Source organism: Gadus chalcogrammus, chromosome 3, assembly GCF_026213295.1.
Source record: "Gadus chalcogrammus isolate NIFS_2021 chromosome 3, NIFS_Gcha_1.0, whole genome shotgun sequence".
NCBI classification, from domain to species: domain Eukaryota; kingdom Metazoa; phylum Chordata; class Actinopteri; order Gadiformes; family Gadidae; genus Gadus; species Gadus chalcogrammus.
Genome location: NC_079414.1, coordinates 21,622,494 through 21,640,661, shown reverse-complemented (window position 1 = coordinate 21,640,661; position 18,168 = coordinate 21,622,494). Strand labels below are relative to the sequence as shown.

Sequence of the window (18,168 nt, the reverse complement as noted above, 5' to 3'; positions counted from 1 at the left end):
AGTGAAACCAGCGATCAAGCGTTTTACGAAATGTAGCCCCTATGCAACAGTTATATAGTTATTATACCATTATAATCCAGTATGCGTGGCAGGGTGCGCAGCCTCTTTGAATAAATGATACACGAATCGCCCTTGAGGAAATGTTCCTCCGTGCTCTCCGTAGCTGTGAACTGCGTCGCCGAAGTAGCGTAAACCCAACACATTTAGCCTCTAAAGCTATGAGTCGAATTCACAAGTGTGTCATCGGTTCTTATACATTTAAGGTCCGTTATACCTTAAGAAAACCATTGGCTATTCAGTGAATCGCGAGTATTGGATGCGCTGTGTCCGGTAGTTAGCTCGTAACTAGACGCTAGGTCTGTGATCCAGGTGTAACACGCAGGGTTGGTGGACCCACTTCGCTTCGTTTTTTGAACCACTGACACCGGTCAAGTTATGTGGAGACATATTTTTCTAATGCTTGGCCTTTTGGCTTTAGCCTGGTTATTTGGAGACCGGGTGTTCGACTGGTATCAAGGGAATACCATCAAACTAAAAACGGAACCGCCGAAAAGTGAGCAGCCGAGAAGCCTGCTGGCGGACACCCCGGAACAGAGCTGTTTCTGTCATGTGAGTACAGTAGGGTGCTGTTGGAACTCTGTTTCTCCTTACATCTGAGATGACCCATGAGCCCATGTCAGGAAGACCTCTAACATCAAAGGTCCACAAAGCTTCTGGCATCTTCTGTTGTTTTATGTGACGTCACACCTGGACGAGTGATGACGGCCAACTGAACTAGACTCACACCTTTGTATAAACACGATACAGTATAACTAGATGTAAACACTTTTGAAACAAGATATAACTACGATGTTACACTATATTAACACAATATTTATATTTATGGCATCAGTGCCTTTATGCCATCACCAGCCATATATGAGAGAAATCAGAAAAAACCTTCAACATGTTGGGGTTGTCTGAACAGCCTTCAGCGAAGTCACAAACGAATATTATCTTGTCCGTTTAAGAGAAATAGTTTTATACAATAGTTATATTTCCATGTGAACTCATTCTGTAAGTTGCCTTTCTGATTACAGTGTGTTTATTTCTCTTGAATTTAGTCTATGTAGAATATATAGTTCCATGTCACAGAAGCGTATACGTGTCGATCTCTACCACCCTTTATAGACTATTGATCTTACTAATGTTTCAAGTACCTATCCGCTAAAGACACGTTTCAAAAGCTCAAATTCACTTAATAAATAAGAAGCACTTTAAACACTGGACGCAATGTGATTTTTGAAGTACTGTTATTAACTGTTTCTCAGGCAGCGTGGTGTGCTCTGATTGGCTACACGGGAGGCTTGCCCATTGTTTATCTCTGGGACTTGTAGTCTTTCCAATAAGAACAAGCCGTTGCCTACGATTCATGTCAGCACTTTATTCAACTACAGTCGTCCATCTTTAGGGCAGGGCTACGTTTGACAGCACTTGACGCTCATTTGTGTTTGGAGGCGGGGCCAAAGCAGGAATAAAACACTAGACATGTTCCCAGCAGCTGTCAGTTCAGAAGTTTCATTCATTAATGAGAGGAAAACTGTTGAGTAAGTGCAAGACTCAAGTGCCAAATGAAGTGTTGTGCATTCAGCGACGCTGGAGTAGAGTAGTGAACAAGGGACAGCTTTCTGCGCTATGATCGGCCGAACTCTGTCCATATGGTACGGGGTCTTCACCTGCTTGGCGGTGATATCTGGACGTCTCTACCCCGAGGTCAGCACTCATACCATTTTGAAGCAATGCAACCTAGTTTCACTGAAACTGGCCACTCTGTATTTGTTTGTTCATGGTAGGAGATGCTTTGTTTACCATGGCAAACGCATGTCCCTCATTTACCGACCCTTATACCTAGTTCCCTGGACGCTCTCAGGGTGGTGTTTATGTGCTGGGTGTCCACACGTAGAACCAGCTGCTAGGCAAGGTACTGGGGTGTAGTCACTGGGTGGTAGGTAGGTAGTGTAGTTATGGTGGGGTGACTGACTCCACTTGTTGGTGTGTTGGTGGTGTTTTCAGCTGACAGGGGTGCTGGATGACTGCTTCTGTGACATCGAGAGCATCGACTCCTTCAACAACTTCAAGATCTACCCCCGTGTCAAGAGGCTGACCGAGAGAGACTTCTTCAGATACTACCGGGTAAGTACCACTAGGTTGGTGGTACCGCTAGGTGAGTACCACTAGTCAACTATCATTAGGTCAGTACTAGGTTACTATCGCTAGGTCAGTACCACTAGGTTACTATCACTAGGTTAGTACAACTAGGTCACAAGGTCAGTACAATACGTTACTATCACTAGGATAGTTCCACTAGATTACTATCACTAGGTCAGTACCACTAGGTCAGTACCACTAAGTGAGTAGCACTAGTACCACTCTCTACCGTGCTAATAGGCAGGTGTTATCCAGGTTGATGGTTAAGCTCTGTGTGTAGACACAGAGCTGGTCTAAAAATACTGTCCTGACTTTATATCTACACAACCGCTTCAGATAACACATCTTCTGTCTGCTACATAATGTGGCCCAGGTTCACGTCCAGAGACACCATGAGCCCACGGGAAGGCTGCAGGTGTAGTGTTACCTCAAACAGATGCACTTCTTCTTCTTCTTCTTCTTCTGTCACTACTAAACAGGCGCTTCCTGTTAAAGATAACAGAGCCCTTCCTCTTCTCAACCCCTTTGTCTTCATGGTGAACCGCAGCTCCGCCAAAGGGTCTGGGCGAATAGCCGCCTCGTGTTATTGTCACAGAGACATCGTCGGCCTGGAAATTGATTTGCATATCTGTTATGCTATCTAAAGTCAAATGAGGTTCAGCTGAACACGTGCTGAAGGCTCTCCATCAACTTCCTGAAGGGACTGGGAGTGTGGGTGGACTGGGTTGCAGTCGTTTTTCGTTCTATGTTAACTAGTTCCCCAGAAACCACCAGTGCTTGGTCCTACTGGTGGTGAGAGAGTACAGGCTGATCCACACGACTATGTATGTACCCCACGTTGGCCGGGGGCCGTGTCGGGACTCGGAGGCCCCCCCTCAGACCTTTGCAGAGCTGCCTGCATGTACATGTCACGTGACAGTGTGCACAGGGGGGCGGGTTAGCGTTTAAGACCACATACGTACAAACCCACAAGCAAATGGATGGCAGGACGTGGGCGGCGTTGGCCCCTGTGCAGGACGAGGCGGTGTGGTTTGGCCCTCACCAGGGTCGACCTGGGTCCTCCTCCCTGAACCCAGGCTGAGCTGCTCTGTAATCCCCACCTCTCCACCTCAACCCACCCTGGACCACCACCCCTGGTCAACACAGGCCCGAGACCGAACCCACCCGTAGCATCGCTACACGCTAGCCTCCGTGTTTTAAAAATATTCAGGCTGTCAGGCTGCACGTCTGTCTTGATCTATACACAGAGAGTGTATAATGTTTAGATTATTTTATACTTTTGTATCATATTTTGAAACTAAAATATGCATTTTGGGACGTCGTTGTTAAGGCAGCAGGCGTGTGTCGCTTAGGTGGCATGGGCAGCATGTGAAGGACTGGTTTGACTGGTCACGCTGTAGTTAACCAGTGGCAGCATGTGAAGGACTGGTTTGACTGGTCTACTGTTCCTTGCAGGTGAACCTGAAGCGTCCATGTCCTTTCTGGCCCGACGACGGACACTGCTCCAACCGAGACTGCAACGTGGAGCCCTGCCCAGAGGTCAGAGGTCAACCCCTCGGCTCAGTACAGTACACATTATACAGAAATACAGGAGAAGATGACCTGCTCACCTGTCTGTCTGTCTGTCTCTCTCCGTCTGCCTACTTGCCTGTCTCTCTATCTATTTTCAGAGTATGATTCCTGTGGGAATTAAGTCGGGGAACTTCAACAAGGTAGGCCTGCTGACTCAGCACGTCGCCGTTAATGCAGCCATGTTGTTTTAGCTCATAAACCTGCTGACTCGGCCAATCCCCATCGCTACATTCACGTTGTTGTAGCTGATAAACCACCGCTTAAGAGTGCATTACACTATCGGTTAAGAGTGAATTTAACCTAGTTTATCTAGTTTACAGTGAATTCAACAGCTAGTTTAGAGTGAATTTAACCACTCACTCCAGAGAGTGAATGATCGTTTTAAGTTGGCAGGCTAGTGGTGAGATTCTGAGTGATGGTTGTGTTTTAGCAGGCTAGTGGGGAGAGATAGAGAGAGAGTGAGTGAGTGTTTAGGATCGAGGTAATGACCACTGGACTGCCTATCATCTCGGACCTTAAGATACTCCTCTCTCTAGCAGCTTGCATCGTATCCTAACTGTCATAGAGCCTGGAAAACCCTACTACAGATACTAAACTACTAGTACTTTGCATACTAAACTATTATAGATACTCAACTACTTTACATACTCAACTACTTTACATAATCAACTACTATACATGCTAAACTATTATCCATACTAAACAACTATATTTACTGTACATACTAATCTACTATACATACTAGCGTTAGAGACTGGACAACCCTACCATACATGCTAAACTACCATGCATACTAAACTGCCATACACGCTAGCATAGAGACTGGATAACCCTACTATAAATGCTAAACTACCATACATACTAAACTACTATACACACATAGATACTGGATAACCCTACCATACAGAGCAAAATGCCATGCATACTCGACTGTTTATATAGATGTGCTCATCGATGCTGTAGTCTTCGGTCCAGCATGGAGCTGGTTGATAAAGGGATTGTTTGAACAGTGTGTTGGTTCAGCTGGTGGCTAGCCTAGACTTATTGTTTTCAGCTTCGGTTGTTGTGTTACGGGCCATGTAGTACTCATGTAGTACTGGTGCTGACATAGCCTACTGTAGTACCGGGGCTGTAGTACCCTAAGGTAGTACCCTATGGTTGTACCCCGCGGTAGTAGCGTAGCACTGCAATACTCTAACACTACTTCAGCAATTAATTCATAACTCTGTTATGAGTCATTATTGGTTGGTATTTTCGGCACCTGTCTAGGTGCTGGAATGACTCACAGCAGAGTGTTAATGACTCATAGCAGAGTGCTTAAGGCCGAGTTCTCGCCCTGAATCAAAGGTTGTGTAAAGACAGGCAGGGTCGTGGTGGTCGTTTCTTGCTGTCTACGTGATATGCCCACATCTCTCTCTCATTCGTTTTCTTCTAATAAACGAAGAATCCGAGGGCGAGGGCTTTGTGAGACGAGGGCGGAGCTAGTGACTCTACTGACCTTTGATCTGTCAGATGTCATAATCGATTTAAAGAGACTAGAATTACTCTTCTGCTCTCTCTCTCTCTCTCTCCCCCTCCAGTACTCAAAGGCAGCCGCTCCTGTGTCTGATGTGGCGTCATGTGAGCGGCCCACAGACCTCGGAGCCATCAACAGCAGCCTGAGGTGAGAGCAGATACACCCAGTCTGGACCCCATGCACCCAGTCTGGCAGGCTGGACCCAGTATACCCCGTCTCTGAACCCCATTTACCCAGTTTGGACCCCATGCAACCAGCCTGGCAGTCTGGACTCAGTATACCCAGTCTCTGAACCCCATTTACCCAGTCTCTGAACCCCATTTACCCAGTCTCTGAACCCCATTTACCCAGTCTCTGAACCCCATTTACCCAGTCTGAACCCCACTTACCCAGTCTGGACCCCATTTACCCAGTCTGGACCCCATTTACCCAGTCTGGACCCCATATACCCAGTCTCTGAACCCCATTTACCCAGTCTCTGGACCCCATTGAGCCATGCTGGATCCCTCAGACTGTCTGTCTGTCTGTCTATCCATCTCTCGTTCTGTCTGTCCTCAGTAACCAGAGTAAAGAGGCCTTTGTGGACTGGGATCGTCACGACGACGCACAGGACCACTTCTGTGAGATAGATGGTGAGTCCGTTTGCTCCATGGAGAGAAACATCGATGCTGTAGTTCTTGTGTTATGCTCTGGTTGGATACAACGGAGGGTGGATGGTTTGCTAGACAGAAAAGGTGAATCCACGCCTAAAAAACAAAGCAAATATTTTTATCACGGGAGGGATTCAGCATAACCTTTACCCTTGCATCGTTCGCAAGAGTAGGATCTCACCAAACCCGTGTGACCCAGGTCGTTGGCGCTGCGCCATTTAAGTCTTAGTATGTATTCACATGGTAGCTGGATAGTAAGGCTGTGTGTCCCCCCCCCAGATGACAGCTCTCCAGGTGGATGGTATCTAGATAGTAAGGCTGTGTGTCCCCCCCCAGATGAGAGCTCTCCAGGTGGATGGTATCTAGATAGTAAGGCTGTGTGCCCCCCCCCCCCCCCCAGATGACAGCTCTCCAGGTTGATGGTATCTAGATAGTAAGGCTGTGTGTCCCCCCAGATGAGAGCTCTCCAGATGCAGCCTATGTGGACCTGTTGCTGAACCCAGAGCGATACACCGGGTACCAGGGTCCTTCTGCCTGGAGGGTCTGGAACAGCATCTACGAGGAGAACTGCTTCAAGTACTGTTATATACGCTATCTATACTCTATACAACCTATATATACTGGATATACCCTTTACTAGAGGTACTCAATACTATTATACTCAATATGTATATGCTTGAAAGCATCTATGATGGGAAATGCTTGGAGTACTAAAACCCTATATTCTCTGTACACTCTATATTTACTCTAAAGCCCACAGCATCTACTGTATGTGGAGAACTGCTTCCAGTACAATCATAAACACTATATAGAGACTAGCTCACAGGTTATATATACTATATCTACATTAGCTAACAGCTTATTTATTCTATATCTACTCTAGTTAAGAGGTTAAATATACTATATCTACATTAGCTAACATTTTATATAGATATATAGATATAGATATAGATATATATACTATATATATATATATACTATATATATGCTATTTATACATATGTGTGTTTCTTTCTTTTACACAGACCTCGATCAGTGTACCGACCTTTGAACCCACTGGCTCCTACCAGGGGTGAGACACGCACACACAAGTTGACTGTCGAAGTGTTTGGCTATTTAAAGACCAGATAACAACTGCTCTCTCTTATCTCTAACTCTCTCTTTCTACTGGTCTCTCCAACGGCTAACAGGAGACGATGATGGTGAGCTCATATCATTTGAATTATTGCCACTAGTATCTTATAGTATGTTGTAGTAGTAGTAGTAGTAGTAGTAGTAGTAGTAGTAGTAGTTAAGTGTATAAGAGCTGAGACGCTCTAACCCAGATGTGTTTCTGTCTCGCAGGAGAAGGATTCTACAACTGGCTGGAAGGTACTTGTCTGTCTCTCCCTTTCTCTATCCCTGTCTCTACCTGTCTGATGTTTGATCTCCTGGCATAACGAGTGTTAATAGCATCAGCCACTCACCTCGTCTCTTTTGTCTCCCACCAGGGCTGTGTCTGGAGAAGAGAGTCTTCTATAGGCTCATCTCTGGTCTTCACACCAGCATCAACATGCACTTGTGTTCCCAGTATCTGCTGGATGGTACGGACAGCACCTTACACCAGTTATCTTGTGTGTGTGTGTGTGTGTGTGTGTGTGTGTGTGTGTGTGTGTGTGTGTGTGTGTGTGTGTGTGTGTGTGTGTGTGTGTGTGTGTGTGTGTGTGTGTGTGTGTGTGTGTGTGTGTGTGTGTGTGTGTGTGATCGGTGGTACTAGTGATCTTAAGTGCGACGGGTGGTACTAGTGATCTTAAGTGTGACGGGTGGTACTAGTGATCTCAAGGCTCTGATGGGTGGTACTAGTGATCTAAAGTGTCTGAAGGGTGGTACTAGTGATCTAAAATGTCTGAAGGGTGGTACTAGTGAGCTAAAGTGTGTTTCGTCTTTGCGGCGTCCCAGAGGGGTGGGGCAAGTCGGTGTGGGGTCCCAACGTGCAGGAGTTCCGCCAGCGCTTCGACCCGGCGGAGACCAAGGGCGAGGGCACGCGGCGCCTCAAGAACCTGTACTTCCTGTACCTCATCGAGCTGCGGGCGCTCTCCAAGGTGGCGCCCTACTTCGACCGCTCCTTCATCAACCTGTACACGGGCAACAACCAGGAGGACGGGGCCACCAAGGACCTGCTGCTGCAGATCTTCAACGAGACCAGGTGGGGCTCGCCGCACCGACGACACCCTGAGGACTCCCACACTGAGGACGCACACTACACACACACACTGAGGACGCACACTACACACACACTGGGGACACACTCTACCAAAATCACTGCCCACAATCACTGCACGCACTGTGGACACATTGACTACAAACACACGCCCACACACACTTAATAAACACACCGAGGACACACTCACTAAACGCACTCCCTAAACACACTCGTTCACCAGCAAACACTACACTCCACAAACAAACATTGTTCACACACTCGGCATTGCACACTTACTACCCACACTCACTGGGAACTGGACTTCCACAAGTCCCCAGTCCCACATTGGATCCAGACGGGGGAGGGAGGAGAGCTGCGGATCCATGCTCTGTGTTCATGTGTTTGTGTGTTTGTGTGTTCATATGTTAATGTGTCCGCAGGGCCTTCCCCATGCACTTTGATGAGAGCTCCATGTTCGCTGGGAAGAAGCTGGAGGCCAAGATATTAAAGGTATAGAAAGCACTCCTATCTTACTCCCCCTTAAAGTGAATCCCCATAGCTTTAAATGCATCTGATTCATAAATACTGAAGGTCATGATGGGTAAGAAAGATAACATTAAGAGCTTCTGGGGTAATGGATCAATGCTTTTCTCTGCAGGAGGAGTTTCGACTCCATTTCAAGAACATCTCCAGGATAATGGACTGTGTAGGCTGCAGTAAATGTCGTCTGTGGGGAAAACTACAGGTGAGCTAGCAAGCTATAACACCTGTATGCTAACATATAGACTACAGCTGAGCTAGCAAGCTATATCACATGTATACTAATGTGTAAACTACAGCTGAGCTAGCAAGCGTTAACACCTGTATGCTAACGTGTGTGTGTGTGTGTGTGTGTGTGTGTGTGTGTGTGTGTGTGTGTGTGTGTGTGTGTGTGTGTGTGTGTGTGTCTCTAGACCCAGGGTCTGGGCACGGCCCTGAAGATCCTGTTCTCTGAGAAGGAGATCCAGAGCCTCACTGAAAACAGCCCCTCCTCGGCCTTCCAGCTCACCAGGCAGGAGATCGTGGCCTTGCTCAATGGCTTCGGCAGGTAGGGTACTGGGACTCTGGTCGGACACTTATTTGATTGTTCACTTCCTCACAAAAAATATTTGAATCAATTGGGGAGAGGCTCTGAAAGTGTTGTTGTAAGAACAAACGTAGGAACACACACCACCTCAGGGTCTAGACTGTGAGCTGGTAATGGACGCACAGATCTTTGCTACAGGGGTGAAACAAATGCTAACTAGAAGAGCTTCCAGGGAGAGGGATGAATTATTCACCTTCTCTTATCTCAATGTGTTGGCATACCGCTATGGTTCCTGTCTCTCATGACTGAGATTTAATCATTAATCCTCTCTAATGGCTCCTCCTCCTCCTCCTCCTCCTCCTCCTCCTCCTCCTCCTCCTCCCTCTCCTCCTCCTCCTCCCTCTCCTCCTCCCTCTCCTCCTCCTCCCTCTCCTCCTCCCTCTCCTCCCTCTCCTCCCTCTCCTCCCTCCCCTCCTCCTCCTCCCCTCCTCCTGCTCCTCCCTCCACTCCTCCTCCACTCCTCCTGCTCCTCCCTCTCCTCCTCCCCTTCCCTCCCCTCTCCTCCCTCTCCTCCCTCCCCTCCTCCTCCCTCTCCTCCCTCCCTCTCCTCCCTCCCCTCCTCCCCTCCCCTCCTCCTCCTCCCACTCCTCCCTCCCCTCCCCTCCTCCTCCCTCCCCTCCTCCTCCTCCCCTTCCCCCCACTCCTCCCTCCCCTTCCCTCCCCTCCTCCTCCCTCCCCTTCCCTCCCCTCCTCCTGCCTCTCCCTCTCCTGCTCTGCAGGCTCTCCACCAGCATCCACCAGCTCCATGTCTTCCGCTCCTTGCTGAAGGGGAAGAGGTAGCGGTCCTCCGAGCCAGCAGGTGGCGCCAGTCCCTAGGGAACTGCAATAGTCTCATCCAGGATGAGGCCTCCTTCAGGGACCCTCTCTTACTGTAGTCCACATGCCCCCCGGCCTGCGGTGTGCCCCCCAGTCCTTCCCACAACGCCTGCTGATCCCTCGCTTCTCCTTCCGTCAAATTGGGACAAAACTCTGCTTTTGAATAGTTTCTTCTTCCTGAGCGGTGGAACTATAGCGCCCCCTAGAGGCTTTCATCTGTATGAAGCGGGGCCTCGCCCCTCGGGATGACAACATGCTCACAAAGAACAGGAACAGCACCCCACCCCCCCCCCCCCTCCAGTCCTCTGATAGGCTGTTGCCCTTTTGAGGATTCCTGCTGCATTATGCTTCTCAGGCTGTGTGTGTGTGTGTGTGTGTGTGTGTGTGTGTGTGTGTGTGTGTGTGTGTGTGTGTGTGTGTGTGTGTGTGTGTGTGTGTGTGTGTGTGTGTGTGTGCGCGTGCGTGTACCTTGGGACGTGTGTGTGTTTGTAAGCCCCTGCGGTTGCTGTGAATGATCAACAGTTGCAGCTATGATTATTGAAAGCTGTGATGGAATCCATTCTTAAGAAATATCCTCCATCGGATAGCACATGAAACTTGTGCTGTTTTATAGTTCTTTGTATTCTGTGAAGCGATTCCCTCTCGGAATCAGTCTGTCTCCAGCTTGGCCGGGCTGTTGTAATGCTGTGCCTCCTTTTGATTTAGTTTTTTGTCGTCTTTGAGCACGATGTTTAGTGCTAACGCTGAAGGCTACTCCTCTGAACCATAGCAAAGCTGTCTTTTTCCAAACGCAACGTAGAACAAGCATAGGACCCCCCTCACTTCCCTTTAGTGATGGTGTTTCCTAGGAAACGAGGAGGGTGGGGTAGAGCTGATGGACCAAAGTGAAGTTTGTTACGTCTCTTATTTATTCTGGTGGATTTTGTGTGTATATTGTGGTTTTGATTTGATTTACTTTAGTTCATTTGGACCTGGCCGAGCCCTTCTGACCTCTTGACCTCTGCTCAGCAGGGTGCAGAAAGAGAAACATGCTAGCAAGACATGCTAACTTCTCCGCAGTTGATACCATTCTACAGTCAAGCAATGTTAGGTGTGTGTGTTTCTGTTTGTGTGTGTGTGTGTGTGTGTGTGTTTGTCTGTCTCCATCCCTCACATTCCACATGTCTGCCTTAAGAACCAAGCAATCATTGATTTGAACGCCTGCTTGTGGTTCTGGTGTTTCCGTCTGGTTTCTCCACGTCTGCTCGTGACTGTGTAAACGTGGGAGTTGTATTTATTTGAACAGAGTAATGAATAAATCTAATTTCCAGATGGCAGCAGTTGTCGTCCCTTTTATTGTGTCCAAATACAAAGCAGGTGTGAGACCAAAGGTGTAGTAACTAGTTGAGTGTACTAGTTGAGTGTGGTAACTAGTCACCAGTTGGGGGTAGTAACTAGTAGTCTAGTTGAGTTTAGTAACTATCAGTCACTTGCTGAGCAGCTGAGTAACTAGTTATCACTACTTGAGAGTAGTAACTAGTAGCAGCTAGTATTTTGACCACTGAAATTCTTTTATTTTCACGACACTACACAGATCCAAAGACACAAAAACAGCTCTTGGCTAACGTCAAACCGGTTCTTTGTAAACTGTTCAAACGTGCTAAACCATAGAACCAGATCAGTGTTATCTATGTTACCTATCTGTTTGTTTGAAAATGGAAAAAAAATATCAATCTTGTTTGGCTCTTGTAGTCAGGTTCGATACGCTTGTACGGATCAGTATCAGTACACCCGCTATTTCTTCATACAGCTGTGACTTCTGCTGGTCCTGCTGTTCCTGGTCTCTCCTGCTTCCCCTCCTGGTCCTGATTGCCTTCAGACGATGCTCTCTGGTGGTTGGAACCAGTGACATGTCTGGACCGGTCCTGGATACTAGTTTGCAATCATCGTGATGCAGCAAGAGGTTCTGATGGAATTGTCTGTGTCACCGTCAGTGATGGCAGCCAATAACTGTCCATGGTTCACTGTGCACGTCATACTGTGGCCTGGCCATTAACAGCACAACCTCGACAGCAAAACATTCCTCAAACAGTGATTTCAAGTCTTGCTGAAATGCTTCCCAGAGTTTATTAAATAAAGATCATAAGAAACATTGAACCAAAGCTTCTACCACTACTACTACTACTACTAGTTTAACCCCAGACCAGAGATGTTGGTCAGAACCTTCAGATTGTCGCAAGTGTGAGCATGCAGCACATTCTGACAACAAAATAATTCACAGATATACAGATGGACATATCTGAAGTGTGGGCTGAGGTTCTGGCTGGTGGTGGGCACAGGTCCACAGGGAGACGCTGAACATGGGGTCAGAGCCGGACCTGACCAAACTCCTTCACTCAAGCCTCCTGGATATCTCAATCCTTTTGTCAAGCCCAACTCTGGTATCGACCACCAGTCACCATCTTTTGAGCATGAGCACAAATCTAGACCGGGTAATACGCACGTTCCATATGAAACCAGGACCTCATACATACTGGAGTACTAAGAACGTTCAGCATGGGACCAGGACCTCGTACATACAGGAGTACTGAGTACGTTCCATATGGGACCAGGACATCATACATAACGGAGTACTAAGAACGTTCAGCATGGGACCAGGACCTCGTACATACAGGAGTACTGAGTACGTTCCATATGGGACCAGGACCTCATACATACAGGAGTACTGAGTATGTTCCATATGGGACCGGGACCTCGTACATACAGGAGTACTGAGTACGTTCCATATGGGACCGGGACATCAATCATACAGGAGTACTGAGTATGTTCCATATTGGACCGGGACATCATACATACAGGAGTACTGAGTACGTTCCATATGGGACCGGGACATCAATCATACAGGAGTACTGAGTACGTTCCATATGGGACCGGGACATCAATCATACTGGAGTACTGAGTATGTTCCATATTGGACCGGGACATCATACATACAGGAGTACTGAGTACGTTCCATATGGGACCGGGACCTCAATCATACAGGAGTACTGAGTACGTTCCATATGGGACCGGGACCTCAATCATACAGGAGTACTGAGTACGTTCCATATGGGACCGGGACATCATACATACAGGAGTACTGAGTACGTTCCATATGGGACCGGGACCTCATATATACAGGAGTACTGAGTATGTTCCATCCGGGGGCCCAGGTAATAAAATGCTTTGTAGAAATGCTGCACTGTGGGTCCAGATGGTAGAACCAATCCTGACCCTGCTCTTCATGGGTAGGGGTGTAGCTCCTCTGTGGTGGCGGTGGTGTACCTCTGGTGGTTGGTGGTGCTGAAGCTGTGGTGACTCCCCCAGTCGTAGCAGTCTGATGGTAGGCTGGCAGAAGGAAAGACCACATGCCTCAGTCAAGGTGTTGCACAGACAACTATGGACTTTCTTAAAGGCCTGGTACCATCACTTGGTTAACAAGGCCCAAGGTAAAAACGTCTTTAACATTCATATAAATGTATTTTATTAAGTTCATAATCAATAGATGAAATTAACTCTAAGAAGGGACAATCAGCATCTTGTTTAAGCGAGGAAGGAAGGCGCTACAGTTTCGGAGACCGGTTGTGGTCAGAGACAGCCTTGCTCTGTTCCTCCCGCTGGTTGCTACGGTAATGATTGGGGGAACAGGTGACGTGGTTACCTGGCGGACGCGTTCTGAGGAGGGATGCTCCATGCAAGGTCGTCATCGCTGTCATAGCGACGAGGGTTGTCGAAGAAATACCTTCTGGATGATAACACATGGTGGGGAATCCCTGCAGCAATCTGTAGGGACGCATAGACCTGGTTTATAGTGAAGCATAGACCTGGTGTATAGGGATGCATAGACCTAGTTTATAGTGAAGCATAGACCTGATTTATAGGGATGAATAGACCTGGTTTATAGGGACACATAGACCTGGTTTATAGGGGCGCATATACCTGGTTTATAGGGGCGCATAGACCTGCTTCATAGGGACGCATAGACCTGGTTTATAGGGGCGCATAGACCTGGTTTATAGGGACGCATATACCTGGTTTATAGGGATGCATACACCTGGTTTATAGGGACACATAGACCTGGTTTTTGGGGACGCACATACGTGGTTAATAGGGACACATAAAACAGGTTTATAGTTACGCATAGACCTGGTTAATAGGGACACATAGACCTGGTTTATAAGGAACATATATACTTGGTTTATAGGGACACAATTCCAGTTTATGGTGAAAGATAGACCTGGTTTATAGTGAAGCATATACCTGGTTTATAGGGACACAGACCTGGTTTATAGTGACGTATAGACCTGGTTTATAGGAACACAGACCTGGTATATAGTGAAGCATAGACCTGGTTTATAGTGTAGCATATACCTGGTTTAAAGGGACACAGATCTGGCTTGTAGGGACACATAGACCCGGTTCATAGTGACGCATATACTTGGTTTATAAGGAAACATTGCCCTTGTTTATAGAGACACATTGACATTTTTATAGAGACAGACCTGGTTTACAGAGATAGACCTGGTTTATAGAGACACAGATTGGGTGCATAGAGACCCCTGGACCTGGTTTAAAGATCCCACCCACAACTCACCACCCAACCCTAACCCCCTTAGTCCCTAACCCTCTCAGACATGTCATCCAGGAGCTCAGCAGCATACTGACCCCATCCTGTGGGGGGCGACGGACTCTGAAGAAGAACACGACCAGGGAAGTGGGTAGGAGCTCCCAGACGAAAAGCACCACCCCAAACACAACGTAGCCACCATCCCCCAGCGAGGAGCGCAGGTCGGCCTAGAGACACACCACCAACACCCAGGGACCAGCGGGACATACAGGAACACCGAGAAACATACAGGAACATACAGGAACATACAGGAACATAGGTGAACATACAGGGACCACAGGAACCACAGGGACATAGCGGGACATTCAGGAACATAAAGGGACCACAGAAACATACAGGAATATACAGGGACATCCAAGAACCACAGGAACACACGTGAACCACATGGACATGCCGTGACATACAGGGGAAGGTAAAAAAAAGTTCAGATCAGGAACACAGATGTTAATTTATATTGCCCCTTTCAAAAATAACTGAGATTCAGAAGTGATCAATTGGATGGAGGGTACGTTGGTAGTATTATGTAGTAACTGTTTGGATGGGGGGTGGTTTGGTAGTATTATGTGGTTACTGTTTGGATCGGGGGTGGTTTGTTACTGGGGTTACTAGTTAGTGTTCTGGGGTTCTGTGTTACCTGGTCCGAGACGTTGTACCAGTCGTAGTCGAAGGAGTCCATCTTCTCGATGTCTGCAAGGGCGAGCACCAGCAGGTTGTAGCAGGCTCTGCTGGCGTACAATAGGATCACCGTGGTGCCAATCAGAGACACCTGACACACCGACGTCCCCTGTAGCCAATCAACAAGAAGAACACAGAGAGGCCATGAACCAGCACTCCAGGGTGCCCCTCCCCATCATGTCTCTCCGCTGGAGACAGAGATCTCTGATGTGTGTCCATATTAAAGCTGCATTATGTATGTTCCTTCATCAGCAGCCTCTAGTGGTTTGTAGGCAAAGTGCAGGTTTTGAAGATAATAATCCTATTAGGTAATTTATTATTCTAAGCGAAGTATGGTTTGTAGTAGGGTAGGCAGGACTAGTAGGCTTAGTATGGTTGGTAGGGTTAGTAGTAGGGTTAGTGGTATAGTTAGTGGCAGGGTTAGTGGAAGGGTTAGTAGAGTTAGCAGGGCTAGAGGGTTAGTGGTAGGGCTCATATGGTTAGTAGTATAGTTAGTGGTAGGGTTACTAGAGTTAGCAGGGTTAGAGGGTTAGTGGTAGGGTTAGTAGTATAGTTAGTGGTAGGGTAAATAGAGTTAGTAGGGTTAGTAGCAGGGTTAGTTGTAGGGTTAGTATGGTTAGTGGTAGGGTTAGTGGTACGGTAAATAGAGTTAGTAGGGTTAGTAGTAGGGTTAGTATGGTTAGTAGTATAGTTAGTGGTAGGGTAAATAGAGTTAGTAGGGTCAGTAGTACGGTTAGTGGTAGGGTTAGTATGGTTAGTAGTATTGTTAGTGGTAGGTTTAGTAGAGTTAGTAGGGTTAGTAGTAGGGTTAGCGGTAGTGCTAGTATGGTTAGCAGTACCTTGGACTCCAGGTAGATGCTAGCAAGGGACATCTTGGCCACCTTGTAGAGGCAGACGGACAGCGAGATGGCGCACAGGACGAAGAGGCTGTCGTTGATGGTGACGCGCACCAGCACCAGGGTCTTCACGGGCGCCCAGGAGGTCTTCACCAGCAGAGCACACACCAGGTTGACCCCCAGGAAGAGCGCACTCACCCCGGCAAACACCAGGTACAGCGGCAGCCTGAACCAGGGCCAGAGGTTAGAGGTCAAATTGTTGTTGAGCTGTAGAGTCACACTGGGTGTTTACTGGTAGAATCATACGGAAGGAGGAGGTGGAGGAGGGGGAAGAGGAGGTGGAGGAGGAAGAGGAGGTGGAGGAGGTGGAGGAACAGTCGGTTCCTGTATCTGTGAGGTTGAGAGGGGAATAGGTGGAAGGGAAGGAGGAGACGGTGGAGGAGGGAGATGAGGTGGAGGAGGAAGAGGAGGCCGAGGAGGAGGAAGAGGAGGTGGAGGAACAGTCGGTTCCTGTGTCTGTGAGGTTGAGAGGGGAAGAGGAGGAAGGGAAGGAGGAGGAGAAGGAGGAGGAGGTGGTGGAGGTGGAAGTGTTGGAGGAGGAGGAGGAGGTGGTACCTGTATCGGAGTAGAGCTGGGGTGTACTTGGACTTTGCCTTAAAGTAAACCTGTAAATAAACAAGATGGAGGATTAGTACGTCTAGTAGGGGTAGTAGAGTTAGTAGGGTTAGTAGAGTTGGGTAAGTTGGGTTAGTAGTAAGGCTAGTTGGGACAGTAAGTAGGGTTAGTAGGGTTAGGGTGAGTTGGGTTAGTAGTTAGGTTAGTAGCAAGGGTCAGTAGTAGGGTTATTAGGGTTAGGGTTAGTCGTAGGGTTAGTAGGGTTAGTCGTAGGGTTAGTAGTGTTAGTCGTAGGGTTAGTAGGGTCAGGCGTAGGGTTAGTAGGGTTAGTCGTAGGGTTAGTAGTGTTAGTCGTAGGGTTAGTAGGGTTAGTCGTAGGGATAGTAGGGTTAGTCGTAGGGTTAGTAGTGTTAGTCGTAGGGTTAGTAGGGTTAGTCGTAGGGATAGTAGGGTTAGTCGTAGGGTTAGTAGTGTTAGTCGTAGGGTTAGTAGGGTTAGTCGTAGGGATAGTAGGGTTAGTAGGGTTAGTCGTAGGGTTAGTAGGGTTAGTAGGGTTAGTCGTAGGGTTAGTAGGGTTAGTCTTAGGGTTAGTCGTAGGGTGAGTAGGGTCAGGGTCAGCGGGCCTACCTGAGCGCAGTACAGGTTCATGAGGCTGAGCGTGAAGAACTGCAGGCAGACGGGGAGGCAGTAGAGCAGCCAGAAGGGCAGGGGCCCCAGCGCGTTGGCCCGGCCGCAGTCCCTGAAGTAGAAGGAGAAGAGCAGGGCCCGCAGCGCCGCCCACAGGAGGCACAGCCACAGGAAGGCCGTCTGGTAGCTGAAGCGCTTGTGGCGGTACCGCAGGACCAGCCACAGCTGGGCGTACACAAAGCCGAAGAGCAGGGTGTAGAACAGGGTGTAGACCACCGTCAGGCCCAGCTTCACCACGGGGGGCACCGCCGGGGAGGTGGTGGGGGCAGCGGGGGGGGCGAGGGAGCTGTTGGCGGCCGCCGCGCCTCCTGCCGCTCCTGCTGTTCCTCCTGCTGCCATCTCATGCTCCGGCACACGACTCTCCTCCATCAATGACCAGCAGGAGAATAGAGCAAGAACTCCCACTCTCTCTCTCTTGCTCTCTCTCTCTCTCTCTCTCTCTCTCTCTGTCTGTCCCTCTCTCCCTCTCTCTCTCTCTCCTTCTCTTTCTCCCTCTCCCTCTTTCTCTCTCTTCTGTTTCTCTTCGTCTTCTTGTCTCTCTCCCTTTCAACTGATCTATCTATCCTCGCGGTCTTTCTAGCGCTCTCTCTGTCTCTCCATCTCTCGTGTCTCTCCTGCAGATCCTCACAGCCTGAGAGGCAGAGAGAGAGGGATAGGGCAC

The 18,168-nt window shown here is 48.3% G+C and overlaps 2 protein-coding genes across 3 annotated transcripts; one reads left to right on the top strand and one right to left on the bottom strand.

Annotated features, from left to right (window-relative positions):
• Positions 1–107: 107 nt before the first annotated feature.
• On the top strand, positions 108–12,334 carry ero1b (endoplasmic reticulum oxidoreductase 1 beta). 2 transcript variants are annotated; one of them, XM_056586728.1, is made up of 16 exons: positions 108–609; positions 2,053–2,172; positions 3,643–3,726; positions 3,858–3,899; positions 5,340–5,422; positions 5,834–5,907; positions 6,381–6,501; positions 6,951–6,997; positions 7,116–7,127; positions 7,270–7,296; positions 7,416–7,508; positions 7,864–8,110; positions 8,548–8,617; positions 8,766–8,852; positions 9,061–9,194; positions 9,953–12,331. In XM_056586728.1, the coding sequence occupies exons 1-16, from the start codon at positions 436–438 to the stop codon at positions 10,011–10,013; spliced, it is 1,476 nt and encodes a 491-aa protein (XP_056442703.1). In that variant the 5' UTR covers positions 108–435; the 3' UTR covers positions 10,014–12,331. The 2 variants fall into 2 exon arrangements, with proteins under 2 accessions (XP_056442703.1, XP_056442704.1); XM_056586729.1 differs by lacking the exon at positions 108–609 and adding an exon at positions 618–1,752 and having other exon boundaries at positions 9,953–12,334.
• A 975-nt stretch (positions 12,335–13,309) lies between these two features.
• Positions 13,310–17,876, bottom strand: LOC130380096 (G protein-coupled receptor 137Ba-like). The gene is made up of 7 exons (XM_056587278.1): positions 17,448–17,876; positions 16,821–16,870; positions 16,209–16,431; positions 15,329–15,478; positions 14,733–14,861; positions 13,729–13,850; positions 13,310–13,415 (listed from the first exon to the last, which is right to left on the bottom strand). The coding sequence occupies exons 1-7, from the start codon at positions 17,874–17,876 to the stop codon at positions 13,310–13,312; spliced, it is 1,209 nt and encodes a 402-aa protein (XP_056443253.1).
• Between the last annotated feature and the right edge of the window lie 292 nt (positions 17,877–18,168).